This window comes from Pan troglodytes, chromosome 15, assembly GCF_028858775.2.
Source record: "Pan troglodytes isolate AG18354 chromosome 15, NHGRI_mPanTro3-v2.0_pri, whole genome shotgun sequence".
Classification (NCBI taxonomy): Eukaryota; Metazoa; Chordata; class Mammalia; order Primates; family Hominidae; genus Pan; species Pan troglodytes.
This window is the reverse complement of record NC_072413.2, coordinates 746,051-773,837: the sequence shown is the minus strand read 5'-3', so window position 1 is coordinate 773,837 and position 27,787 is coordinate 746,051. Positions and strand designations below refer to the sequence as shown.

General features: G+C 49.4%; 1 protein-coding gene and 1 pseudogene across 1 annotated transcript; both read right to left on the bottom strand.

The window, feature by feature from the left end:
• Window positions 1-10,614: 10,614 nt before the first annotated feature.
• Window positions 10,615-14,331, bottom strand: LOC129139046 (tektin-4-like; annotated as a pseudogene).
• A 9,239-nt stretch (window positions 14,332-23,570) lies between these two features.
• On the bottom strand, window positions 23,571-27,333 carry LOC134808416 (ankyrin repeat domain-containing protein SOWAHC-like). The gene is made up of 2 exons (XM_063793952.1): window positions 27,230-27,333; window positions 23,571-24,589 (listed from the first exon to the last, which is right to left on the bottom strand). The coding sequence occupies exons 1-2, from the start codon at window positions 27,331-27,333 to the stop codon at window positions 23,800-23,802; spliced, it is 894 nt and encodes a 297-aa protein (XP_063650022.1). The 3' UTR covers window positions 23,571-23,799.
• Between the last annotated feature and the right edge of the window lie 454 nt (window positions 27,334-27,787).

Below are 27,787 nucleotides of genomic sequence, written 5' to 3'. Positions count from 1 at the left end.
CGCAGAGTCCGCCAAACGCTCCGGCCGCTGATCCGCTCCGCGAAGATCTGAGTACAGGCCAGCCAGGGTGGGTTTAAATAGCCTCGGGCGCAGCCTAGCAGCGGAAAGGGCGGAGCTTCACTCCTCCTTTCCATCAGTCACCCCCAACTTTCCCAGGCTACACCTCGTGGGAAACTGTTCTCCTGCTTTGATTTCATGCGCCACCTTTGGGACAATCTAAGAACTTACAAGTTTTCTTGGCCAGATATGTTAGGAATTGTATGCACTGAAACACTGAAAACCAACTAGTGGTTCTGTGGTTCCCACGTTGTGGTTTTGACACCAGCAGCATCCTTGCCACAATCAAAACCCGGAGATCCACAGATCTGCGTTGTAACAAGACCTCCCCCTGACCCTGATGCATGGCAGTTTAAGAAGTCTTTCCGTGTAAGCGAAAAGACTTTGAAGAAAAGGTGGAGATATGCGTTGTATAAACATTCTTCTGCTCTGGAACCACGTAGAGACTTGGAAGCCAGTTGGGTGGAGCATTCGTTGGATGAGGGTGCTCGGGTTAGGAATATCAAGGTGTGGCTCCAGATAATCCAATCATCTAATTAAGATTCCAGTTATGCTCATCTGTTTCAAAATTCCGTTTGGGTAAATTCTTTTAGTCAGACTGAGAATGGCAAAGCCTCAACCCCGATTTCCAGGGAGGGTTGAGAGCCTCAGGTGGAGTTGATCACCAATAGCCTATGGTTTAACCCATCATGCCTATAGAATGAGGTCTCCATAAAAACCCAAAAGGACTGGGATCAGAGAGCTTCTGGATAACACTTCCTGGAAGGTAGTGCGCCCCTCCCCACATGCCGGGCCCCACATTAATTTCTGAACTTTTTGCAATGTCCGCTAAAATACAACGGCAACTGTAAGTGCTTCCCTGCGTGCTGTGAGCTCTTCCAGCAAATGAATGCAACTAAATCTGGGAGTGGTGGCAACCTGATTTATAGCCAGTTGCTGAGAAGCACAGGTAAAACCACGTAGGGCTTCCCATTGTTATTAGTGTGGGAGGCCTGTGTGGCGGGACCCGGCCCTTTGGAATCTAATGCTATGTCCCGGTAGGTAGCGTCACCATTGAATTAGAAGACACACATATGTTGAGAATAATCTTTCTGGTCATTTGCTGCATGTCTTATTTACAATATGTAATCAAATTCTTTATCCTGACCTTATGGCACCTGGGTTGAGAACCATGATTTGAACCAAACATTGGTCTGTCACGTTCTGAGTTTGAAACTTTAGTTTGCCTTTAGCGTTTTGCTATTGCTTTTTCGTTTTCTTTTGTTTCGTTTCGTTTCTAAGTTCTGGGGTATATGTGCAGGATGTGCAGATTTCTTACTAAGGTAAACGTGTGCCATGGTGGTTTGCTGCACCTGTCAACCCATCACCTAGGCATTAAGCCCAGCATGCAGTAGCTGTTCTTCTTAACGCTCTGCCCCCCGAAAGGCCCCAGTGTGTGTTGTTCCCCTTCCTGTGTCCATGTGATCTCCTTTTTCAGCTCCCATTATAAGTGAGAATGTGGCGTTTGGTTTTCTTTCCCTGGATTAGTTTGCTGAGGATAATGACCACACATCACCACTGTTTTTGTTTTTTTAGTATAAAGAGTAGTATTTTATTGAATAAGATTTGCTCCCAGAAAAATAAGCTTAAATCTACAATGAATGCCAGACTCTACAGCAGAAAGCAATTCTCTCACTTTTCCACACACAATGGTTCCTACTAAGTGAAAAAAAGCCATCAAATTTCATTCACAAATGTACTACTCTGTCTCAAAACATCTCACATAATCATGCACTCGACTAAAGCCATTAGATCAGTTCTTCAGTCAGGTTAAAGAAGTATCCCTCTAATAACTGACTTTTATAATGGTATCGATATCCACTCCCAGTCAGTCTGCCGTGGTTAATGGTGTACAGCATGACTGAATACAATGGAATTGATGACGCCCATATCCACGGACAAACCGTGACTTATGATGGTTTGATTTATGATTTTTCAACGTTATGATGGGTTTACTGGACTATTAGATGCGTTTCTGAGTTACACTGGGTTTATGAGTATGCGACCCTAGACTCCAGAAACAGCTGTATAAGGAAAAACAGGTGTACCTAATAAACATATGCTTAGTGACTTGGGATAAACCAATAGATGTTCACAACTGATGGAGAGCCGTGAAAGAGAGATAGCGGTAAATAGTTACAATAACACAATTTTCCTGCACCTGTCGTGGATTTCCCCAAAAAAATGCAGAATGTGGGATGCACCTAAGGCATATGAAAGAGAGAGGGCAGAAGGAGTAAGAGAGAAGTAGGAGGAAGGAAGGAAGGAAGGAAGGAAGGAAGGAAAGTAGGAAGGTAGGAAAGAAGGAAGGAAGGAAGGAAGGAAGGAAAGAAGGACGAAAGGAAGGAGAAAACACCCGGTGTTACTAAAACCCCCCAAAAAAATGGTTTCCCCCTGTGGGTAAGCCTACAATGTGGATGAATCTTGAAAATATTGTGCTACGTGTTATGTCAGTCATAACAGCTCACCTATTGTGCAATTCCGTTTATAGGAAATGTCTACAATATGGAAATCTATGCATATGGGATTGATGGCACTAGGTAGTTGCTACCTAGGGCTGAGGGTCAGGGAGAGGGTTTGAGACAGAATGAGGAGTGACTAATGTCTACAGGGTTTTTCTCTGGTCGGGGGTGATAAGACGTTCTACAATGGATTGCGAATTATAATTGAATGTGCACAACCACAGGTGTACTAAAAGCCACTCAATTCATGACGTTTAATGGGGGAATCTTAAGTGGCGCACTCTCATGGAGACCACGGCAGACATAGTGAGAGAGAAAAAGGTGAGTAAATATCTGAAACGGAGGCAGAAACAGAGAGAACGAAAAGCCCTGTGAAAGGAAGGGAGAGCGAAAAGGGAAAATGGTCCTATTTAGAAATGACAGATGTGAAACTGGGGTTCACATCAACAGTGTCACTGCCAGGAAGGAGGGTTATGCTAGCCATGTCACCGGTAGTGTGGCCCGCAGGGACGCCGACCTGCTGGAGCGTCGTGCCAGCATGGGCTCTGGCAGCCACGTGGGCCAGCAGGAGGGACCCGCTGCACAGCTGTGGGGTGAGGATAGACTGGGTGGTGATATCGGCCATTACAGGGGCCTCTTCTGCTGGCAAGAGTGTGACAGTAGCAAGTAGATGGACAGGCCTGCGTGTGAGGACGGAACGCAGGAGGGGCTCTGGTGTGGCTGGGCGTGGGGCCCTCACGGGAACCGTGGAGAAATGGCCAGGTAACTGCGTCATGTGGGCTAGTAGATTGGCCAGGGCTTCGAACTGAAGGACAATAACGGGGAGTAGCTGTCAGGCCCTGGGAGTGTCTGAGTGTAAGTGGAGATGGGTTTGGGGTCACTGAGGGATGCGTGAGAGCCATCCCTGTGTAGGTACAGGTCATAGGGAGATAGTCTCGTGAGGCCTGTGAGTGTCTATGGTTGCCCTGGGTGCCTGGGGCTGACTGTGGCAGAAATCTGGGGAAGGCTGGAGAGAAGCTGGGAGGCCCAGGAGAGTCCCTTAAGGCAGGGGGTGAAGAGGTGAAAGAAATGGGGGGAGGGTGGCAGTAAGGTCCGTGAGTTTGTAGATGATTCCTGGGTGCGGGAAGCTGACTCCAGGTGCAATCTGGAGATGGTTGGAGAGTAGCTGAGAGAGACAGAAGAGTCCCTGAGGGCTGGGGGTGAGAACATGAGGGAGACTGGGGAGTAAGTCAGTGAAATTCGTGAGTTCGGTGGTGTATCGTGGGTGCCTGGAACTGACTCCAGCTGGAATCTGGAGAAGTTTTGAGAGTAGCTGAAAGAGACACAAGAGTCCCTGTGGGCTGAGGGCAAAGACCTGAGAGAGACCAGGGAGGACCTCAGTGAAGTCTGTGAGTCTGTAGGTGATTCCGGAGTGTGGGAGGCTGACTCCCGCTGAAATCTGGGCGTGGTGGGAGAGTAGCTGGGACAGACAGGAGAGTCCCAGGGGGCTGGGGGTGAAGACATGAGAGAGACTGGGGAGTAACTCAGCGAAACTGCTGAGTTTGGTGGTGATACCTGGGTGCCTGGAACGGACTCCCGCTGAAATCTGGGCATGGATGGAGAGTAGCTGGGACACACAGGAGAGTCCCTGAGGGCTGGGGGTGAAGACATGAGAGAGACCGGGGAGTACCTCAGTGAAACTGGTGAGTTTGGTGGTGACTCCGGGGTGCCTGGAACTGACCCAAGCTGAAATGTGGGCGTGGTTGGAGAGTAGCTGGGACAGACGGGAGAGTCCCTGAGGGATGGTGAAGACATGAGAGAGACTGGGGAGTAACGCAGTGAAATTGGTGAGTTTGATGGTGATTCCTGGGTGCCTGGGACTGACTCCCACTGAAGTGTGGGCGTGGTTGGAGAGTAGCTGGGACAGACAGGCGAGTCCCTGAGGGTTGGAGATAAAGACGTGCTAGAGACTGAGGAGTAACTGAGTGAAATTGGTGAGTTTGGTGGTGAGTCCGGGGTGCCTGGAACTGACTCCAGCTGAAATGTGGGCGTGGTTGGAGAGTAGCTGGGACAGACGGGAGAGTCCCTGAGGGATGGTGAAGACATGAGAGAGACTGGGGAGTAACGCAGTGAAATTGGTGAGTTTGGTGGTGATTTCTGGGTGCCTGCAACGAACTCCCGCTGAAGTGTGGGCGTGTTTGGAGAGTAGCTGGGACAGACAGGCGAGTCCCTGAGGGTTGGAGATAAAGACGTGCTGGAGACTGGGGAGTAACTCAGTGAAAGTGGTGGGCTTGGTGGTGATCCCTGGGTTCCTGGAACTGACCCGCGCTGAAATGTGGGCGTGGTTGGAGAGTAGCTGGGACAGACTGGAGGGTCCGTAAGGGCTGGGGGTGAAGACGTGAGAGAGACTGGCGAGGATCCCACTGAGGTCTGTGAGTTTGTAGGTGTTTCTGGGGTGTGGGGTAGAGACTGCCGCTGAAATCTGGGCGTAGTTGGAGAGTAGCTGGGACAGACAGGCGAGTCATGGGTGGCTGGGGGTGAGCTGCTGGATGATGGCAGTAAGAACATATGGTATATTATTGATGAATGAGGTGACTGTGGAGAATCTCCAGAGGAGGACACGGGAGAACACAATGACATGAGTGACTGTCCTGCTTGGTTAGGAAAGGGAAACGTGAAGTTGTGGAGTTCTGTTGATGATGGATGTGACAGTGGTGAAGCCCTGCGGGGTGATGTAGAGTACTTCCACATCCCTGGTGAGGAGCTGCCCCTTGGGTCTGAGTTTCTGGGAGGGGAGAGGGAGAAGCTGGGTGAGGCAGGCATGAATCTTGAGGAGTCAGGGCTGGGGGACCGCTCATATTCTCCCGAGACGTGTGAGTCTCTGGGGGACTCCTGGGTGCATGGGGCTGACTCCCGCAGGAACCTGGGGATGGCTGGAGAGTAACTGGGAGCCACAGGAGGGTCCCTGAGGCCTGGGGGTGAAGAGATGAAAGACACAGGGGTGGAGCACCGTGAGGCTCGTGAGTTTGTAGGTGATTCCTGGGTGTGGGGGGCTGACTCCAGCTGAAATCTGGGGTTGTTTGGAGAGTAGCTGGGAGACACAGGAGACCCCCCGAGAGCTGGGGGTGAGCTGCTGGGTGATGGCAGTAAGAACATGTGGTATATTATTGATGAACGTGGGGACTCTGAGGAATCCTCAGAGGAGGACACGGGAGAGCCCAATGGCTTCATTGATTGCCCATCACGGTGAGGACAGGGAAATGGGAGCTTGTGGGATTCTGGTGATGACAGAGGTGAGTGTGGTGAAGCCCTAGGGGATGGTGAATGGTAGCTCCGGATCCCTGGTGAGGAGCTTCCCCTTAAGCCTGAGTTTCTGATAGGGGAGAGGGAGAAGCTGGGTGAAGCTCGCATGGACCTTGGGGAGTCCGGGCTGGGGGACCGTTCATAAGAAGAGCCAGACAAGACCCTACTGTTCTTAGGTGCAGACATGATTAGGAAACCTGCAGCTCCCAGGGGCCCCTACTAATTTTCTAACTCGCAGAAAGGAGTGTGTGTGCGTGTGTGTGCGTGCGTGTGTGTGTGTGTGTGTGTGTGTGTGTGCGGTGTGAGGTATGTGCCCCTTAAGAAAATGGAAATCAACCAACCAATGAGACAGACAGACAGACAGACAGACAGAGATTCACTTGCCCAAGTGTTCTGTCCTGTCCTCTGAATCCGCTTCCAAGTCGCAAGACGCTGTGAGCTCCAAGTCCACGCAGAGTCCGCCAAACGCTCCGGCCGCTGATCCGCTCCGCGAAGATCTGAGTACAGGCCAGCCAGGGTGGGTTTAAATAGCCTCGGGCGCAGCCTAGCAGCGGAAAGGGCGGAGCTTCACTCCTCCTTTCCATCAGTCACCCCCAACTTTCCCAGGCTACACCTCGTGGGAAACTGTTCTCCTGCTTTGATTTCATGCGCCACCTTTGGGACAATCTAAGAACTTACAAGTTTTCTTGGCCAGATATGTTAGGAATTGTATGCACTGAAACACTGAAAACCAACTAGTGGTTCTGTGGTTCCCACGTTGTGGTTTTGACACCAGCAGCATCCTTGCCACAATCAAAACCCGGAGATCCACAGATCTGCGTTGTAACAAGACCTCCCCCTGACCCTGATGCATGGCAGTTTAAGAAGTCTTTCCGTGTAAGCGAAAAGACTTTGAAGAAAAGGTGGAGATATGCGTTGTATAAACATTCTTCTGCTCTGGAACCACGTAGCGACTTGGGAGCCAGTTGGGTGGAGCATTCGTTGGATGAGGGTGCTCGGGTTAGGAATATCAAGGTGTGGCTCCAGATAATCCAATCATCTAATTAAGATTCCAGTTATGCTCATCTGTTTCAAAATTCCGTTTGGGTAAATTCTTTTAGTCAGACTGAGAATGGCAAAGCCTCAACCCCAATTTCCAGGGAGGGTTGAGAGCCTCAGGTGGAGTTGATCACCAATAGCCTATGGTTTAACCCATCATGCCTATAGAATGAGGTCTCCATAAAAACCCAAAAGGACTGGGATCAGAGAGCTTCTGGATAACACTTCCTGGAAGGTAGTGCGCCCCTCCCCACATGCCGGGCCCCACATTAATTTCTGAACTTTTTGCAATGTCCGCTAAAATACAACGGCAACTGTAAGTGCTTCCCTGCGTGCTGTGAGCTCTTCCAGCAAATGAATGCAACTAAATCTGGGAGTGGTGGCAACCTGATTTATAGCCAGTTGCTGAGAAGCACAGGTAAAACCACGTAGGGCTTCCCATTGTTATTAGTGTGGGAGGCCTGTGTGGCGGGACCCGGCCCTTTGGAATCTAATGCTATGTCCCGGTAGGTAGCGTCACCATTGAATTAGAAGACACACATATGTTGAGAATAATCTTTCTGGTCATTTGCTGCATGTCTTATTTACAATATGTAATCAAATTCTTTATCCTGACCTTATGGCACCTGGGTTGAGAACCATGATTTGAACCAAACATTGGTCTGTCACGTTCTGAGTTTGAAACTTTAGTTTGCCTTTAGCGTTTTGCTATTGCTTTTTCGTTTTCTTTGGTTTCGTTTCGTTTCTAAATTCTGGGGTATATGTGCAGGATGTGCAGATTTGTTACTAAGGTAAACGTGTGCCATGGTTGTTTGCTGCACCTGTCAACCCATCACCTAGGCATTAAGCCCAGCATGCAGTAGCTGTTTTTCTTAACGCTTTGCCTCCCGAAAGGCCTCATTGTGTGCTGTTCCCCTTCCGGTGTCCATGTGATCTCCTTTTTCAGCTCCCATTATAAGTGACAATGTGGCGTTTGGTTTTCTTTCCCTGGATTAGTTTGCTGAGGATAATGACCACACATCACCACTGTTTTTGTTTTTTAGTATAAAGCGTAGTATTTTATTGAATAAGATTTGTTCACTGAAAAATAAGCTTAAATCTACAATGAATGCCAGACTCTACAGCAGAAAGCAATTTTCTCACTTTTCCACACACAATCGTTCCTACTAATTGAAAAAAAAGCCATAAAATTTCATTCACAAATGTACTACTCTGTCTCAAAGCATCTCACATAATCATGCACTCGACTAAAGCCATTAGATCAGTTCTTCAGTCAGGTTAAGGAAGTATCCCTCTAATAACTGACTTTTATAATGCTATCAATATCCACTCCCAATCAGTCTGCCATTGTTAATGGTGTACAGCATTACTGAATACAATGGAATTGATGACGCCCATATCCACGAACAAACCGTGACTTATGATGGTTTGATTTATGATTTTTCAACGTTATGATGGGTTTATTGGACTATTAGATGCGTTTCTGAGTTACACTGGGTTTATGAGTATGCGACCCTAGACTCCAGAAACAGCTGTATAAGGAAAAACAGGTGTACCTAATAAACATATGCTTAGTGACTTGGGATAAACCAATAGATGTTCACAACTGATGGAGAGCCGTGAAAGAGAGATAGCGGTTAATAGTTACAATAACACAATATTCCTGCACCTTTCGAGGATTTCCCCCAAAAAACGCAGAATGTGGGATGCACCTAAGGCATATGAAAGAGAGAGGGCAGAAGGAGTAAGAGAGAAATAGGAGGAAGGAAGGAAGGAAGGAAAGAGAGAAGGTAGGAAGGAAGGAAGGAAGGAAAGAAGGAGGAAAGGAAGGAGAAAACACCCGGTGTTACTAAAACCCCAAAATACTTGTTTCCCCCTGTGGGTAAGCCTACAATGTGGATGAATCTTGAAAATATTATGCTACGTGTTATGTCAGTCATAACAGCTCATCTATTGTGCAATTCCTTTTATAGGAGATGTCCACAATATGGAAATCTATGCATATGGGATTGATCGCACTAGGTAGTTGCTACCTGGGGCTGAGGGTCAGGGAGAGAGTTTGAGGCAGAAGGAGGAGTGACTAATGTCTACAGGGTTTTTCTCTGGTCGGGGGTGATAATACGTTCTACAATGGATTGCCAGTTATAATTGAATGTGCACAACCACAGGTATTCTAAAAGCCACTCAATTCATGACTTTTAATGGGGGAATCTTATGTGGCGCACTCTCTTGGAGACCACGGCAGACGTAGTGAGAGAGAAAAATGTGAGTAAATATCTGAAACGGAGGCAGAAACAGAGAGAATGAAAAGCCCTGTGAATGGAAGGGAGAGCGAAAAGGGAAAATGGTCCTATTTAGAAATGACAGATGTGAAACTGGGGTTCACATCAACAGTGTCACTGCCAGGAAGGAGGGTCATGCTAGCCATGTCACCGTTAGTGTGGCCCGCAGGGACGCCGACCTGCTGGAGCGTCGTGCCAGCATGGGCTCTGGCAGCCACGTGGGCCAGCAGGAGGGTCCAGCTGCACAGCTGTGGGGTGAGGATAGACTGGGTGGTGATATCGGCCATTACAGGGGCCTCTTCTGCTGGCAAGAGTGTGACAGTAGCAAGTAGATGGACAGACCTGCGTGTGAGGACGGAATGCAGGAGGGGCTCTTGTGCGGCTGGGCGTGGGGCCCTCACGGGAACCGTGGAGAAATGGCCAGGTAACTGCATCATGTTGGCTAGTAGATTGGCCAGGGCTTCGAACTGAAGGACAATAACGGGGAGTAGCTGTCAGGCCCTGGGAGTGTCTGAGTGTAAGTGGAGATGGGTTTGGGGTCACTGAGGGAAGCGTGGGAGCCATCCCTGTGTAGGTACAGGTCATTGGGGGATAGTCTCGTGAGGCCTGTGAGTGTCCAGGGTTGTCCTGGGTGCCTGGGCCTGACTGTGGCAGAAATCTGGGGAAGGCTGGAGAGATGCTGGGAGACCCTGGAGAGTCCCTGAAGGCAGGGGGTGAAGAGGTGAAAGAAATGAGGGGGGGTTGCAGTAAGTTCCGTGAGTTTGTACGTGATTCCTGGGTGCGGGAAGCTGACTCCAGGTGAAATCTGGAGATGGTTGGAGAGTAGCTGAGAGAGACAGAAGAGTCCCTGAGGGCTGGGGGTGAGAACATGAGGGAGACTGGGGAGTAAGTCAGTGAAACTCGTGAGTTCGGTTGTGTATCGTGGGTGCCTGGAACTGACTCCAGCTGGAATCTAGAGAAGTTTTGAGAGTAGCTGAAAGAGACACAAGAGTCCCTGTTGGCTGAGGGCAAAGACCTGAGAGAGACCAGGGAGGACCTCAGTGAAGTCTGTGAGTCTGTAGGTGATTCCGGAGTGTGGGAAGCTGCCTCCTGCTGAAATCTGGGCGTGGTGGGAGAGTAGCTGGGACAGACAGGAGAGTCCCAGGGGGCTGGGGGTGAAGACATGAGAGAGACTGGGGAGTAACTCAGCGAAACTGCTGAGTTTGGTGGTGATACCTGGGTGCCTGGAACGGACTCCCGCTGAAATCTGGGCATGGCTGGAGAGTAGCTGGGACACACAGGAGAGTCCCTGAGGGCTGAGGGTGAAGACATGAGAGAGTCCGGGGCCCCCAGTGCGCTCTGGAGAGTCATGTTTCCTGTTTTGTCTGAGCTCTGATCCAAGAACCCCCATCCTTGGTGGTCACCATTTCCCAAATCCTGCTCAAGGACTGGGGACTCAGTGGTGGTAAAGGCCACGCTGAGGCCCTAGAGTCAGAGCCCTGCCTGCCAGGCCAGGACTCTTGGGGACCTCCCGGGCGGTCAGTGCTCCCCAGACCACCTCCTGCCTCCATCATCCCCACAGCTCCTCCTGCTCATTCATGGGGGTTGCAACCCCCTGCGATCATACCCAGTGTCACCTGGTTTTACATAGGTTTACGGAGAGGTGACACTTGCTTCTGGGGTCCTTTGGGATAAGTGGGACAGAGGAGAAAGGTGTTGAGGGCCCAGGTCAGGTGATGAGAGGGGGCACAGTGGTTTGCAGGAGCGGGAGCCATCTTCGGGGTTGAGGGTGCCCCATTTTGTGCAGGTGGTGCTGCAGCTTGTGCCGCGCGTCCTCCAGCTCCTCACAGCGGCGCCCGAAGGCCAGGTTCACGGCCTCACACTGGAGTCCCAGGTCCTCGGAGGTTTTGCGAAGGCTGCAGTCCACCAGCACCCACAGGTTGGCCGAGTCCAGGCGCTCGCGCTGGGCGCGGCACAGATTGTCCTGCGTGAACTTGGTCCAGGTCTCCAGGGTGGAGGCGCTGCGGGGTGGGAGACAGCCAGGGGAGGGTCGGGAGGCTCTGCCAAATGCTGGGGGCCCTGCCACGCCCCCATTCCCTGTCTGTGCCCCATGCTCCTGGAGGAACTGCATGGACTCCAATGCACCCCGTGCAGACCCACGAAGCCCAGTCCCCCAAGCTGCCTGCCTCCGAGTGCCCCCCGCCCACAACTCCCCTGAGTCCTCCCACACCCTACCCACCCCGGGCACTTAGTCCCCTCCTGCCCCCGCAACCCCGTTCCCAGCACCGCTGCCCCCGAGGCCCCCTCTGCAGCACCTCCATCCCCCGCAGCCTCCCTTCCCTAGTACCCAGCGCCCGCGTCCGCTTCTCGCACCCAGGAGTTTGCCGCGCTCAAGTGGGCCGTGGTCGCGCTCCCTCTGCTGGCCTTGGGTGGAAATGCAATCCTGCCGGCGCCTGGGGCTGACCCCACCCCACCCTGTCCTGTCTACGGGCAACCAGGCTGTGCACGCGCTGGGCACTTGAGGAGGTGTTGCTCGCTTACTCATGCCAGGGGCAGACAGTTGCCCAAGTGCCCTCGGGGGCGAGGGCCTCTGGGCCAGGCTGGGGGAAGGAGCCCCGCTGGGGCCCCCAGGCAGAGGGAGGTGAGACCACAGCCAGTGCAAGCGCGGGGGCAGAGCTGGCCCCCCCCCTCTTGGAAGGTGGTGGAGTGCCAGATGAGTCTACACCTCGGTGCTCTGGCTGTGGTGGCGCCCGCAGGTCTTGTCGAGGTTGTAGGCCTCCACCTTGTCCGACCAGTGCATCTTGCAGATCTCCGTGTGCTCCCGGTTCAGTCTGGGGCGGGGTGGGGCAGGGCATTGGTGTGTGGCCAGGGAGGGCCCCGCCGGGGACCCTCCATGCTGCAGGCTAGGCCTTCATGCCCGCTTCAGGAGGGAGCTCTGGGCCGGCTGTCCTCGTGCTCAGCAGTGACCAAGAGCTGCCGCCCATGCTGGGAGGCTGCAGATCAGTTGTGGCACTGGGCTTTGGCCACTCAAACTCAGGCTGGGCCGGAACCTCCCCCACCCAGCCCTGTGCTCCCACTGTGACCTGGGACAGCCCCTGCCGGCTCTGAGCTTCAGGGTCCTGTCGTTCAATGCCTTGCCCCAGGACCAGCCGTGGGTGGGGTCAGGAGTCATCCCTTGGGCAGCCCTCGACCCATCGGATCTGGCTCACTGCTTGCACGACGGCTCTCTTCAGCAGCTCCTGAATGTTCCGGATGAGCTCAGCTTCCTGAGGGAGGAGACGCCCTGAGCACCAGAGCCGGTCCTTGGTGAGGATCCCAGGAGGCCCAGCTGCTGCAGGCCTTGGTCTACACCTGAGCAACCAGAAGGAGTTGAATGCCGGGCCTGAGCTCTGACTGTGCAAGTTCTGCTCTCTCACTGGGTTTATCCTGGGCTTTTGGGCATTCTCCTTGGTGCATTGTAAGTGGGGTGTTTTCCTCCAGGGCCTTCTATGGGCTGCTGGGAAGGTCCCTCAGCGGCAGTTCCCACGCCCCAGGCCTCAAGAGTCATCACTGCTGCTCACTCACTGCACCCAGGAACGTTGGCCTGCCCCTGGCCTCTGGACAGCCCCTGAGGACCCTAACTCTGGGGGCCCAGATGCCCGCCCAGGCTGCCCCTCAGGGTTCTGTGTTGGGAAAGACCATCCTCACACCAAGAACAGGAGGAAGACCCTGTGTTTCTTCTTACTGCCTGGCCAGTTTAATTTTCTGTGTGTAGGAACAAGCCTTTTTTCCCTGTGATTGGGGTCTTTGCCTGGACCACCAGCTACCTCCTTGTGTGCCAGGGCCCGAGTCCTGCACCCCTCTGTCCCTGGGTTTTCCTCTTCCTGCGCTGTCAGTGTCTCCGTCACTTCGCAGGCACCCTTGTTGCAGGCAGAGGGTTTGTGGGAGCTGCAGCAGTTCTTGAGGCACTGAGAGGGTGCAGGGGGATAGGCCTGCAGAAGGGGAAGGGAGGGAGGAGGGAAGGCATGAGGGGAGGGAGGGACTCAAGGGTTCTTGCCTGAGTTTGAGGGTATGGCAGGAGACCAGCTGCCTCCACCCCACATCTTTCACAAATGTCTACAGGCCTTTAGTGGTTCTCATGGAGGCCCCAGGCTCTGAGAGCTCAGGGAATTCTCCAGAGCCAGCATCAGGGCCAGGACTGAGTTACTCTCTCACCCTATGGGGTTGCCCCATAGACAAGCTGGGCTGGATTGGGAAGTTACAGGTGACATGGAGAAGGGGACCTGTGGGTGCAGATCTTCGTGTCCCCGGCTCTGTATAGGATGAATGGGAGCAGTAGATCCCAGCCTATCCCACCCTACCTGTCCACACCCGCAGTGCTGGCCCAGACCTGGGTTTCCACCTCGGGAGCAACTGTCCCAACCAGGGAGCATCTCTGGGGAGCCCAGGGTCAGGATGACTATGCCAGGACTCAAAGGGATTGGAGGACGAGAGGAGAAACAGCTGCTTGGAAGTCAGGGGCCTTCTGGGGCAAAACTGCCTCCTGTCACTAAGGGGCCAGATTTCGGGACTCAGGGGTCTCACGCACAGAGGGCTGGTCTCCCGTGTGCTTGCAGCAGCACGTGGCTTGTCCACATGAACTGCCGGGGGCTCCTCCTCTCTGTGCCCACAAGTCCTGGCCACCCAAGGCTGCTGGCACCTTCAGCAGCTCCGTCTCCACATGGTAACGCAGGAGGTTGGCGTGCTGGTGGCGCTGGCTGCACTGCATGTTGTCAGTGGCGATGGAGAAGGGCACCTCCATGGCATCCAGGGCGCGCTCCAGGCGTTTCTTCTGGGCCAGCAGCAGGTCGGTCTCCGCAGCCAGCGCCTCCACCTCGCGCTGCAGCTCCGACTTCCAGCTGTGCGTGTCCTGCAGTCGCTCGCCCACTCTGCACGTGGAGTCTTGCTGTGTCGGCTGCGTCAGCGCCTGGGTCTCTGCGGCCAGCTGATGGCTCTCATGCCCCTGCAGCTCCCGCTCTGCTGGTTGCAGTCGGCGAAGGCCTGGTGGTAGCGAGCATAGCAGTTCTGGAACCACACCTCCAGCCGGCGGTGGCCAGGCCGGAGGACGTGTAGGCGCCCGTGTTGCGGGCCACGTCATACTCTTTGCAGGGCAGCTCGCAGGGTGGCACTTTCTGCGGGGCCGGCTCTGGTAGGAGCACATCCGTCTGCACCATGGTGTCTGCCGCCCACCAGGACCAGGGGAGTGAGGAGTGTGTGTGGTCAGCTTGCTGCGGTCAGCCCAGTGCAGTCATCGGTCGGCTCCAACGGCTCAGTCCCAGAGCAGGACGCGGCTCCCAGTCGCTTGGGTGACGCAGTAAACCAAGAGCTTCCTGTTGCCAAGAAACGGGATCTCTTCTCCAGTGGCTAGGGGAGGGGTCATTCAGGGCGGTGGGCAGAATTGCCCTCTTAAAGGGCCAGGCAGCCCCAGCCCCACCTCAGGGCAATCAACAGTGGCCAAGGGTTCCTGTCACTTAGAGGATCCCAGGGCCAGCCCGTCTCCAGCCTCTGTGTCCCACCCTTAGGGTTCAGGGTGTGGGTGGGGACCTACTGCCCTGGCCCCTTCGTTGATTCATCCATTTGTTCCTGGTTTGCTCTCTGATCCTGTCCTGTGTGGAGCTCCGCGCTCAGGGTGAACAAGACAGAGGAGGCTCTGCCCACCTGCCCCCTCAGGGCAGAGGGCTGTGGTTGTTGTGTGGGTGTTGGGTGTGCTGAGTGATAGTGTTACTTGATGCCGTACAGGTGGCTGCTCTCCCTGCCCTCCTGGCCCCAACAGCAGCCTGGTAGCACAGGGAGGGTCCCAGGCCAGGCCCCCTCAGGGGCAGTCTGAGGCAGTTCCTGCAGGGACTCCGCTCCATTTTCTCCTGGACCTAGTGCCTGAGAGCCAGGCCCTGGCCTCTGGCCTTCTCCTCCCAAGTCCCAGCCAGGGTCCCCTCAGGCTGGGCACAGTGGGGAGGGAGGGAGTCTGAGTGTGCTTTTCCCTGGGGAGTTGAATTCAGCCTCTGGGTAAGTGTCCAGAGTCAGATGCCCAAATCTGCCCCACAGGGCAGAGGCAGGCTCTGTGCTGCGGAGGCTGCCCTGAAAGCCACCCAGGGCCATGCTGCCTGGTGGAGACTGGATGGGCAGTAAGCGCCCCAGGACACATCGGCCTCCCCCAAACCTGGGGCAAGGGGAGCCCCAGCCTAGGCGCGATTCCCCACGCAGCCAGCGGAGGGCAGCTTTGGTCTGGCGGTGAGAAGCCTGTGGCTCCTGGCTCGGCCTCCCCTCCGCCTGCCTGGTGCATGCACTCCTGGGGACCCCAGCCCCTCCAGCCTCCTCTTCCCTGAGAACCCCGCACCAGAAAGTCCTCGCTAGGAAGTCCATGCCCTTCCTACAGCACAGGCCACTGGGCCCCTGTTCCTTCCACCTTCACCTCCTCTCCCACCACAGCCCGCACCCTCACTCCAGCCACAGGAGCCGGGGCTCCTCCTGGGCCATTCCCACCACCCCGCCCAGGTCTCTCCAGCACCACCATGTGCCGGCCAGTGCCCTCCTCCTGGACCTGACCTCCCCCGGTCCTGACCTCTCCCGCGGCCAGAACCCTCAGTCCATGCTGCTGTCACCACGGTGTGCCTGGCCTGACACAGCCTCCTGATGGGGCTTTGAGGACAGCAGCCGGGAGACTTACCCCAACCCAGGCCGAGCCAGAACCTATTGCAGGTGGCCTGGGAACCTCTTCTCACTGTCCGTCAAGATTGGGAGGTCAGGGGACCTTCAGGGACTGGTGTGGTCTGAGAAACATCCTTGAGCCTCGCCATGACTCAGTTTCCCCAGATGGCAGCAGGCTGGAGCCCACGCAGGGCAGGATGCCAGACTCCACCTTTTGTCTGGAACCTGCATTCACTGGGCACCTCTCTGTAGGCATAGCAGAGCAGAGCTGCCTGTTTCTGTCCCTGATCTGCAGCCCCAGGAGCCCGAGAGACCACCTAAGCCAAGGAGAAGGCCTCTGGGCCAGAGCCCAGCTATGCGAAGTGGGAGACCTCTCAGCCTCCACTTCCAGGTGCCCTGAAGTCATTGGCAGGGGGTGCTGCCTACTTGGGGCTCCCAGACTAAGGGAACACATTCACCTGGTGACCGCAATAGGCCCTGCAGGCTGAGGCACAGGATCTGACCAAGGACGCATCAGAGTTAGGGGACTGGGCCCTGACTCCTGCCAGCTGCAAACTCCCAAAGCCCCCAGCCCTCTCATGGGGTGAAGACACCCTGAAGGACACTCCAGTGTGCTCCCACCTCTGGGTTCTGCCAGCCAGAGAGTGGGACTCTCAGGCCACGTGTGTCTTGCTGGATCTCAGCTTCAGGGACCCAGGGTGCTGTCAGCTCTCTGAGACCTGGGTTGGGGGTGTCCATTAGAGCACCTTGGTCAGGACCCAGAGATGGGGAGGGCACGGCTAAGAGCACCCCAGGCAGTTGGCATCTCCAGAAAGCAGGAGATAGCGCATGGCTCTGTGACAGATGTCCCGTGACAGGGAGGATTGGAGGGACAGATGGACGTGCTCAGGGGCTGAGGGGCAGACGAGACCACCAAAGGGCAACTTGGACACTGGATGGCCCCAGGAAGGCCCCTGAACCCCATCCTGATTGATCCAGGGCCAGTGACCTTGGCCCAGACTGCAGGCCTGGGGACTCAGGTTCCTTTAGTTTCTTAAGAAACTACTATACTCCTTTTTGGCATAGCTGTACGATTTTACATTCCAACCAGTCATGTGTGAAAGCTCCAGTTTTTACTCATGCTCCCCAACATTTGATGTTTTATTTTTATTTTAGCTATTCTGGTATATATGTGTTAGTCATTGTGGTCTTAATTTGCAAATTTCTAATGACTAATGACATTTAACATCTTTTCATGTTCATAATTAAATACCATCTGTATTCCTTTTCACATATGATTAGCACAAATGTGAAAAATCAGAACAAAATTTTTCACACAACTTCAAAATTTTTAGAACAATACTCAAGGGAAAAGGTGTTTATTTAGAACAATGAAAACAATGAGACATTAACTTCCAGCTTAAATAAAGTTGATTGTGTGCATAAAAATGGTGAAAATATTGGACTTTCTTGGCAAAAGAAGAAAGGGGAAGACTTTATATTTTCTGACATAATATTTATCATTTGTCTTTGGTTTGTGTATTATGTGTATGATTTTCAAAAAATGCATCAAAGATATAACTTTCTGGTGTTTTCTTTGATATTATCCTTGCAAACAGAAAAGTTGGCACATGTTTCTGTATAAAACTGGTCAAAGTTGGCCTAGGAATGATCTTACATTGTACTTTCACTTTACATCATACTGTAAGAGTTTAATAATAGCTAAGGCATCAGCATTGATGTGGACTTATTATCCCTATTCAAGACGTGGTGTGAGGTTTAGGAGAGTTATGTGCCCTTTATCATAAAACGAATCTATGAAGCATTTATATAAAAACCCAGTATTTCTGGTTTCAAATTCAGTACTGTGCCGTCTGCTTGATAGATTTGTTCGCAGGTTAGAGACATTTTATTGCATAACTTCCATGAAATATCACAGTTGTACTCTTGACTATGTTTGAATCACAAAAAGACTTTAATCTGCACTCAGTTCTTGTAACTAAAATCTTCAGTTTGAATATGAATTTCACTTAAAGAACATCGCTAGAAATTTCAGAGAGAAAAAGATTTTACTTGCAGAATACAATCTGCATTTGCTTTGACAACTAGTTAGTTCACATATGTAAAATAAGTCTACCTGTCTGTATGCATAATTAAGATGTAACAGTAGTGTGGTAATGACTTGTTAAAGCAATTAGAATGGCAGTGGATCATGGCACAATTTACCTTAAAAGCCATGAGCAGAATACATCACAAGCTATGATACAATAAATAGTCATTAGGTTTAAAGTAGTATCCACATATAAAAACACAAAGCATATTTTAGCCCTTTAAATGAAAGCTTCATTCAGTCAATATTGGTCTTCCTGTAGATGCATTTATGAAACAAAACCACAAAACATACAGCTTACCCGCTTCTCAAAACTCATTGCACAATAGGTTGAGGGACTTCTCTACACCAGGACCTATTAAAACCAGTAAGTCCTCAGTGAAAATCATTTATTTGCCTGCAGTGTCATCTGATGTGTCTGTTGTAGGCAGCTGTGGCAGTGGTGGGTGGTTTAGTGACACGGACCCTGCCCACGTCTGTCCGTCAATCAGTGGGCTAGTGTCTCTCTGGCTGCCCCTGTGAAGGGTCTATAGGAGTTAACGGCATTAGCATGGGATTGAAAAGAAATCATCTTGGATTCAAACTTCCATTTCAGTATTCATTTCCAGCTAAGTTTGTGTAGCATGCTTAATGTTTCTGAAGCTCAATTTTAGTAATGGTAAAGTATATCTGCCTAAAAGACAGGGACACATCCCAGTTTTGTGTTTTTTTATTTTTATTTTATTGTATTTTTCTTGAGACGGATTTTTGCTCTTGCTGCCCAGGCTGGAGTGCAATGTTGCAATCTCGGCTCACCACAACCTCCGCCTCCTGGGTTCAAGGGCCTCTCCTGCTTCAGCATTCTGAGTAAATGGAATTACAGGTGCCTGCCACCACACCCAGCTAATTTTTTGTATTTTTAATAGAGACGGGTTTCACCATGTTGGCCAGGCTGGTCTTGAACCCCTGACCTCAGATGATCCACCCACCTCAGATGATAATCCTGCCAAGTGCTGAGATTACAGGTGTGAGCCACCATGCCCGGCCTTATCCTCAAAAAAGAATTTATCAAAAATGTATGTGTGTGTGTGTGTGTGTGTGTTTTAAGTAGAGTAACACTATATTAAAATGCCACTATATATGTTCTAACAAAAAACCTCAATTTAACAAATGTATGTGGGGAGAGGGAGAGAGAGAGGGAGAGAGAGAGGGAGAGAGGGAGGGAGAGAGAAGGAGGGAGGGAGAGACAGAGGGAGAGAGAGAGGGAGAGACGGAGGGAGAGAGAAGGAGGGGGGCAGAGAGAGAGAGAAGAGAGAGAGAGATATCTCTTGTGTCTCTACCTTTTTGGATGATGACCCCAGTCCTAACAGATTAGGGCCTTACCCTTTTGCCCGTATTTAACCTTTACCTTCTTAAAAGCTCCTTCTCCAAATACAGTCACACTGGGAGATAGGGCTTCAGGTTAGGAATTCTGGGGGGACATAATTCTCTCCAGAACAGACACTAATATCATGAGTGCTCAGATTGCTAGTGAATGTGTTCTTGTTACAATTATTTTTGCTTTGCAGTTTTAGATAATGAATACCTGGATAATAAATACCCACTGTAATCTAATTTTTTCAACACTTCTTACTTGCATGGATTCTAAACAGGAGTCCAATGTAATTCTTATGTCTGTTTCTCTGTAGACACTGTGTTTCTTCCTCTGCCTTATTTTAATCTTTTATCTTTGTTACAGGTTTTCTACAGTTTGAATATGATATTCCTAGGTATATTTTTAAAATATTCATCCTGCTTGGTGTTCTCTGAGCTTTTTGGATTTGTAATTTGGTGTCTGTCATTAATTTGTGTTTTTTTCCTAGTTAAAAAAATGAACTTTATAGATTTTACATTCTCAACTTTCACTTATTTTCAAAATGAGAGACAAGACACCTAAACTCCAAGATTTCAGTCCTGAATGCAATAGTACCAGATTTTCAAGTTACATAAGTGAACTGCATAAACACCACTAGTTTCAAGTGTACCCTATAAGAAACACATGGACATACTTGCGTTGTTTAACCACACGGTGTCATATCAATAAACATCAAAGTATCTGACACATATTTGTCCATTAAAGGTAAACACAACTCTGAGTATCAAATTAAATTAACCATTTGCCTTTTATAATCTAAATCAGAAATTAAAAAACAGGAAGAATGTAGAGGTAAGTGGCTGAAAATGCTCTGCTTACTGCACACAAGCATATCATGACAAAGAATGCTAGAAGTAGCTTTCCTCAGAAGTAATAATTGAACATTTAAAATATTATTTTCTCAGAAAAGTTAAAGCTTTTAGTGTAAAAAGCATGGTAAATGACATTTTAACTTAATAGTTAACTATATAGCAAATTATAGATTTCAAGCAATTAGTTACCCACATTTCACCAGAACCTTCAGTGAAAGTGTCTACTCTCAACATTGACCAGACCCTTCCTGTTCTGAAGTGTCTACTCTTTAGAGTTGCTTCAGCTTTACATATCTGTAAAACCTAAGATTACTCAATGAGAAGTTACAGCTTATTCTGTACTAGATACAGGAAATACATATAGATTTAGAACAAATGGATGTTTTTCAACTTAAAAAAAGTATTTTTATTTACACAATGTTAGATTGTTTTTCACCTATGTGTATACATAACAGTGTTTCCCAAATTCACAGGGTCCACTTCCATAATTCTAAAGCAAAAATAGAGACACACAAATGGATAATAATTCATAGCTTTATGCCTTTTTTTAAAAACATATCTTTAAAGAAATTCAGTTGCCATTTAGACAAAGATGTGATGAACCTGTAACAAATTTCTATGACTTGGAAAATTAAAGGTCTAAAAATCCTAAATGTTGTAACACTGGGCAGTTTGCAATCTGTGCATGGGTTCACTCACCCTATGGTCCGTGAACTCCCTTATCCTGCAAGCTGTAGGTAGTTTCAGCAAATATGAGACTCAATAAGACTAAGGAAGGGCTTGTTTAAATTAGTTCCCCTCACAGTTGATTCTAATCTTGCAATGAACAGATTTAATGTACTAGTGAGTTAAATTTTAAAGTAATTATAAAGCCATTTACTCTATCATAAATGAATGAAATGTAAGAATCACACTTGAAACAAGTCTTTCATTTTAATGAATGGTATCTTTCATTTATATACAAAGGAATTCACTTGCCAGCAGCATTTAAATATAGAAATAGTCCCGTCTTTTCTCTAGTGCCTTTTATAAAGCAGTGCCATTTCTAACTAGGTGTATTTGTTTCCCAGCTATTCAGTAACTACACTGTAGGTATCTAATAGACTCAAGAAAAGACTGGAAAATTGAGAAGATTTAGCATTTTAAACATTTGAAAAATGTTGCTACAAAGCATCGATTATGAATGCATTAGTAAAATAAATTGACACCTTATGTGAGAATCATTAAGTTGGTTTAATTATATCGCACAAGTATGGGCTCACTAATATTTATAACAATTTATGCTAATTAAACCAGAAAGTTTCTGTAGGTAATTCAGCTCTGAGCACCATTTAATAAGGTTATGCCAAATAGAACCAATGGTTATGTAATACCCAGAATATAAACCTCAGCAAATTCAAACTTTTGGAATGGCAACACAAGTGAGAATGAGAGGCAATATTTCATTTCAAAGTACCATAGGCTGCTTAGAGTATTCTTTTCTTTTAAAAATTTGTGTGGTTGTTAGTAATGTGCCTTAACACTGGTCCTCCTTGACAGCTGTGTTAGAGATGGTTATGTAGAACCTATATTACGGAAGTCAGCGTTGCCCATTTCTTTAGTTCAGTGATTAAAATTGAAATTGCTTTTACAAAACAATTGAACTGCTGCTTACAATATAAATAGAATACCAACAGGTTTCCTGTTGTATTCACATTCTTCTCTAATTAGTATTTTTGCATTTCCACTCTGACCTGACCTTCAGTAGTTCCTTTATTTTTATTTTCAAGCATTTTTATGAGTATATAATAGGCATATATATTTATGGGGTGCATGAGATATTTTGATACAGGCAATGCAACATGAACTAATCACATCGTGGAGAGTGGGTATCCATCCCTTTAAGCATGTATCTTTTGTGTTACAATCCAATTAGATTCTTTTAGTTATTTTAAAATGTACAATTATTGACTAGAGTCCCCCTCTTGTGCTATCAAACAGTATGTCTTATTCATTCCTTCTGCCTGTTTTTGTACCCATTACCCGTGCCCTGTGTCCCCCACCAGCCCCCTAGTACTTAGTATGTCCATGAGCTTAATTGTTTTGATTTTTAGATCCCACAAATAAGTGAGAACATGCAATGTCTGCCTTTCCATGCTTGGCTTATTTCCCTTAACATAATGATATCCAGTTCCTTCCATCTTGTTGCAAATGATTGAATCTCATTCTTTTTTAGGGCTGAATAATACTCCACTCTGTGTATCTACCACATTTTCTTTAATACATTAATCTGTTGATGGACACTTAGGTTGCTTCCAAATCTTAGCTATTGTCAACAGTGGTGCAACCAACATGGGAGTGAAGATAATTTCTTCGATATACTCATTTCTTATTTTGGGGGTATATATCCAACAGTGGGATTGCTGGATCATGTGGCACCTCTATTTTCAGTGTTTAGAGGAACCTCCAAACTGTTCTCCACCGTGGCTGTACCAGTAGTACCTTAAAATGCAAATGCAATTGGTAAAAGAACAAGACAGCATGTAGTACTTGCACTTACAAATACTACCAGTTTTGTACAAATTTTCATTTTTTTTGTCCTTGAAAGAGTAACCACTTAATAAAACAGATAATTAAAAGCGCAATGTTCCTTCCTTTGCATGGCATGCAGGAATGGTGAAAGCAAAGAAACAGTCATCCCTTCTCTTCCCCCCACTTCTGGTCTCTGGAAATAGGAACGCCAGGTCAGACAGGTGGAGGAGGGAAATGGGGCACAGGTCAAAGTATGATGAATCTCTTAAAAAGAAATCCGGCCAGGCGCAGTGGCTCATGCCTCTAATCCCAGCACTTTGGCAGGCCGAGGCGGGCGGATCACGAGGTCAGGAATAGAGACCATCCTGGAGAACACGGTGACACCCTGTCTCTACTAAAAATACAAAAAAATTAGCCGTGTGTGGTGGCGGACGCCTGTAGTCCCAGCTACTGGGAGGCTGGGGCTGGAGAATGGCATAAACCCGAGGGGAGGAGCTTGCAGTGAGCGGAGATGGCGCCACTGCATTCCAGCCTGGGTGACAGAGCGAGACTCCTTCCCCCCACCGCCAAAAAAAAAAAAAAAAAAAACAACAAAAACAAACAAACAAACAAAAAAAAAAAAAACACTTTCCCCGGAATGCTAGCCTGATGGGAACTCCACCCCATCCATTCCAACCTAGTAAGGATAGTTTAGTTTGTCTTTTCTGGTCTCACTTCCTGACGTCTAATGTTCTTTTTTTGTTTCTGTTATTAAATTTCAGAAGACAAACCTTAGCATTTTCTAAAAGAAATTATTTTTTACCTAAATACATTGGACTTTGGTCTTAATTTGAAGGAATAGGATAAGTGGCCTTTAAGAGAGTGTTCCTACTCCTTCTCTTCCAGTGGTTGCTCTGGGTCCCTGAAAGAGGGTGTGATGTGAACCATCTGGGTTGTTAAGTGGATTTTGTTGAGCCTGTGTTTTTTAAGTCCATTAGTCCTGCCCGAGGCTGTGCGCCCTGGAATCCTTGGCTTCACGTCTGGACCACCTTCAGCCAAGTGGTGATGGTGGAGAGGGTCCACCCATCTTCCAGGACGTGTGAGAGTTTGTAGGTGGTGAGATGGAGGGGGCAGCTTTTAAATCTTCCAGTACCCACCCCCGCTGCTGGCGGTGCTCTCCCCATCGTCCTTGTCCAGGACTCCCATCAGGGTCTCAATCTCTTCTGTGATGCTCTGACTCACATGCTGGGAGGCCCTTTTCCCAATGTAGTCCCTGATATCCACATCGGCGTCCTATGTCCCCACTAGCAGCTTCACCATCTCCAAGGTACATGGCTGCCAAGTGCAGGGCGGTGTAGCTCTGGCCTTGCTGTTCCCAGGCAGCAGAGGCTCGTTGGGGAAGTTGACCAGCATGGCCAGAAGCTCCAGCCTGCAGTGCTAGGTGCCTGCGCAGGCAGGTGAGGCTGTGATGAAGCCCAGAGTGGCCAGCAGGCCGGCTGGCACGGCGGCAACCCCCTAAGCTGTCCACTCCCCATCGGAGGCCGAGAGCAGCCAGCCGTGCTTCCTGGTCCAGCTCACCCAGCCCCTCAGCTCTCCTCCGTGGACGGGAAAGCCAGCCCTGCGCCGCCAGAGTCACTCGCCTCTGCCGTGTCCTCGGAGGAGGAGCTCCCAGGCTGCTGCCTCCAGGACACAGGTTCCTCTTCAAGGGCAGGGCACTGCGCCTTCCCAGGTCGCTCAAGTTCTGGCGGAATGGCCTCGGGGCAGTAGCCCCCCAGGAGCTGCCCCTGTCCGCCTCCTGGCAACCGTGGGGCGGGGGCTCCAGGTCCTCGCTGGTCTGAGGTCCCGCATCTGGGGTAGGGGCTGGTGGAGCCGGCGAGCTCTTCCTGCGTCTCCGCCGCTCAGGGCGGCCCGTGCAGGGGCTGGGCTCCCCCTTGCCCAGCTCGGCCCTGCCTGTGGAGCACTTCGGGGACCGCTGTTTCAGGGAGGGGATGGTGAATGCTGCGCTCCGCGTTCACGTGGACGCGGGACAGGTACCAGGGGCGTGGCCTCAGGCGGAGGACCCGCCAGAACCTCTTCCTGAGATGCAGGTACTGGGCGCCATTGGCGGGGTCCGTGCAGTGGCCACAGCGTTCACCCGGAGATACATTTAAACAGTTTTATTCTCCTGTTTTTTATTTTTTCATTCCAGAAACCATTACTACTATGCAACGAAGTAAAAATATCTAGTTTAAATAATAATTTGATACGGTCAGGTGGGGATGAGTGCACACGTGTGTGTACACACACACACAGGCTCTAAATGGGATATTTTGGCGGAGCAGAGGGATAAGGCTTTTATTTCGTTGGTGTGTTGAGTTAGAATCTCCCTTCTCACAATTAAATAATTTAAATCAGGAGTTTTATTAAAGCTAATTTGTACAACTAGGCAACATCTTTTCTCCTTATATTTATACACATATACACATCTCTAATATTTGCATTTATTACTTCATCTAAAAGAGCCTGGAAAAAGGGTCCTAGGTCTTGGCTAGTTAAGGTAAAAATCTATATTTTAAGGTAATAAAAACGTTTGCTATGGACAGAGACCTGCAGACACTGTGGGTGAAGCTGATTCATGTTCCATTGAAGGAAATGACATGGGGTTTTCTAAGGGAAAGCCCAGCATTCTGCAAGGAGAGGGGAGGTCCCAGGGGGGAATTGGAGTCAGCATTAGGATCTAAGTGTCACAGGGGAGTGTGTTCCCAAAAAAGACTGTGACTGTTTCTGTGTGCATCCTGAACTGGTTACCATGAGTGTGTGTGTGTGTGTGTGTGTGTGTGTGTGAATTAAAAGAGGAGTTACATGCTGGGGTATTCCTGGTATCTCAACTGGCATCTCAGCTGCTGGTGATGATGGCTATACATTTTCCTCAGTATTCAATGTGCGCATTTTGAGTTAACACTCCACCCATTGGCTGAGGCAGGTGGATCATCTGAGGTGAAGAGTTCGAGACCAGCCTGGCCAATATGTGAAACTCTGTCTCTACTAAAAATACAAAAATTAGCCAGGCATGGTTGCAGCACCTGTAATCCCAGCTACTCGGGAGGCCAAGACAGGAGAATTGCTTGAATCCAGGAGACAGAATTTGCAGTGAGCTGAGATGGACCACTGCACTCCAGCTTGGGCAGCAGAGTGAGACTTGGTCTCAAAAAAAAAAAAGTTATTGTGACATGCTGTACACATGCTGTGCACATTCACAAATTCAGTGTCTCCCAGAAGTCTGAGATTCTTTTTTTCTTTCTTTTTTTGTTTTTTTGAGAAGGAATTTCACTCTTGTTGCCCAGGCTGGAGTGCAATGGTGTGATCTCGGCTAACTACAACCCTTCCTGGGTTCAAGCGATTCTCCTGCCTCAGCCCAAGTAGCTCCTGCCTCCCAAGTAGCTGGGATTACAGGCATGTGCCACCATGCGCAGCTTATTTTTTATTTTTAGTAGAGTTGGGGTTTCTCCACGTTGATCAGGCTCGTCTCGAACTCCTGACCTCAGGTGATCAACCCGCCTTGGCCTCTCGAAGTGCTGGTATTACAGCCATGAGCCACCATGCCCAGCCAGAAAGTTTTAAGGCTATGATTATTAGACCATCATACACACAAAAAGTACTTAAAAAATCTCAGGAATGCAGTCCCTCATTGGCCTGGTATGACAAAGATAAAAAGAAGTTGGTCGTGAAAATTTCTGAATGTGGTTTAGGAGAAGGAACCCCAGTAAGATTCAGAGACAACCTAGAAAATTGAAAGACAATTTTACTACCCAAATCACCCTTCTATAAAAAATAATAGAAGATGTCAAATATGAAAATAAAACTGTCCTCTGGGCCCTCAATTTTCCGTGTTATTGGGAAGGCAGACAGCTACTCAGCAGTTATATCCCATAAGAATGGATAACACTAAAACAACTGACAGCATCAAGTATTGGTTAGAAAATGGAACTGATTCTCTCAAACATTTTCATTGTAGTTTAAGATGGCACAACCACTTAGGAAAATGTCTCCCTATTTCATACAATGCCAAATGTATACTTATTTTATAACCCAGAAAATCCACTCTTATGTACTTAAACTCAAGAAAAGTGAAAATATTATTACAGAAAAATGTGTATATCTGATTTGTTCGTAGCAGGTTTATTCATGATAGCCTCAAATCAGAAACTGCTTTTGTGTCTATCAATAGTGGAGTGGATTATAAACAAAACAAGCAAAGGCCTCAAACCTGTGGTATAGTCATAAAATTGAGTATTACAAAATAAAGTTAATGAATAATCAATAGGAACAAAATGATGTCACAAGCATGTTTAGTGAATGAACATAAAAATTATATAATTTATAGTTTCACTTATGTAAATGGTGAAAACAGACAAAACTATCCTTTTGTGGAAAGAATCAAAACCATGGAAGCCTCTGTGTTCAAATATTGAATGGAAATGGGCATGAGAAAACGTGTTTCTGCCAGATCTTCTATATGCCTGAGGTACATTCACTCGATGTATTTTGCATATACTATTTTTGCAAATAAAACTGAGATAGACGCAAAATAACTCAAGAGAAAATAGCTAGAAATAGGTAGAGTTGGGATAGAAGCCTTGGAAGCTCCCCCCTACCTTGCTCACCTGGCACAGGCCGAGGAAGCCCTGGGACAATGCTGTGAGCGATCTGAGGGCCATCCAGGGGAGCCTCGCCAGCCCATGCCGGTGCCCGAGCTGCCCGCCGCCATCTGAATATGTTGCAAAGACAGTGCTGGCCTGGCAACTGGTGATGCTCCATGCCCCACCCCGACCCTCACTTCTACCCAAGTAGTGGCAACCCCAGAGACAGATGCTTGGGCGGCAGCGGCTAAGTCTGGTAGTTGGCCAGGCGGCCAAAGGACGGGAACTGGCCGTTCACCCCATCCCAGTTTCCACGGAGAACTCAACCACCATGGCCCCTGAGCGGACCCTCAGGCCTGGGCTGTGCTCTGTGCCTGCAAACCTGACGCCTTCCAGGGGAGCTCCGCCTTCCCACGCCAGCGCCTCAGCTGCTGCAGAAAACTGCAAAACTGCAAGTTGCACACAGGCAGAGATGACGGAGCAACCCCTGACCCTCCGTGCCACTCACCCTACCCGCACACACACCTGCCACGCGGACCCTGAGGCCAGTGTCTGGGCGCCCAAGTCAGGCAGTCCGCACAG

What these genes read in the sequence shown, in the direction of transcription:
- LOC134808416 (XM_063793952.1), bottom strand. Translation starts at nt 27,333, where the DNA reads ATGGCGGCGGGCAGCTCGGGCACCGGCATGGGCTGGCGAGGCTCCCCT. An exon ending in GCTTCCTCGGCCTGTGCCAG is followed by an intron (nt 24,590 to 27,229) that starts GTGAGCAAGGTA and finishes GTGAACGCGGAG; the next exon opens with CGCAGCATTCACCATCCCCT.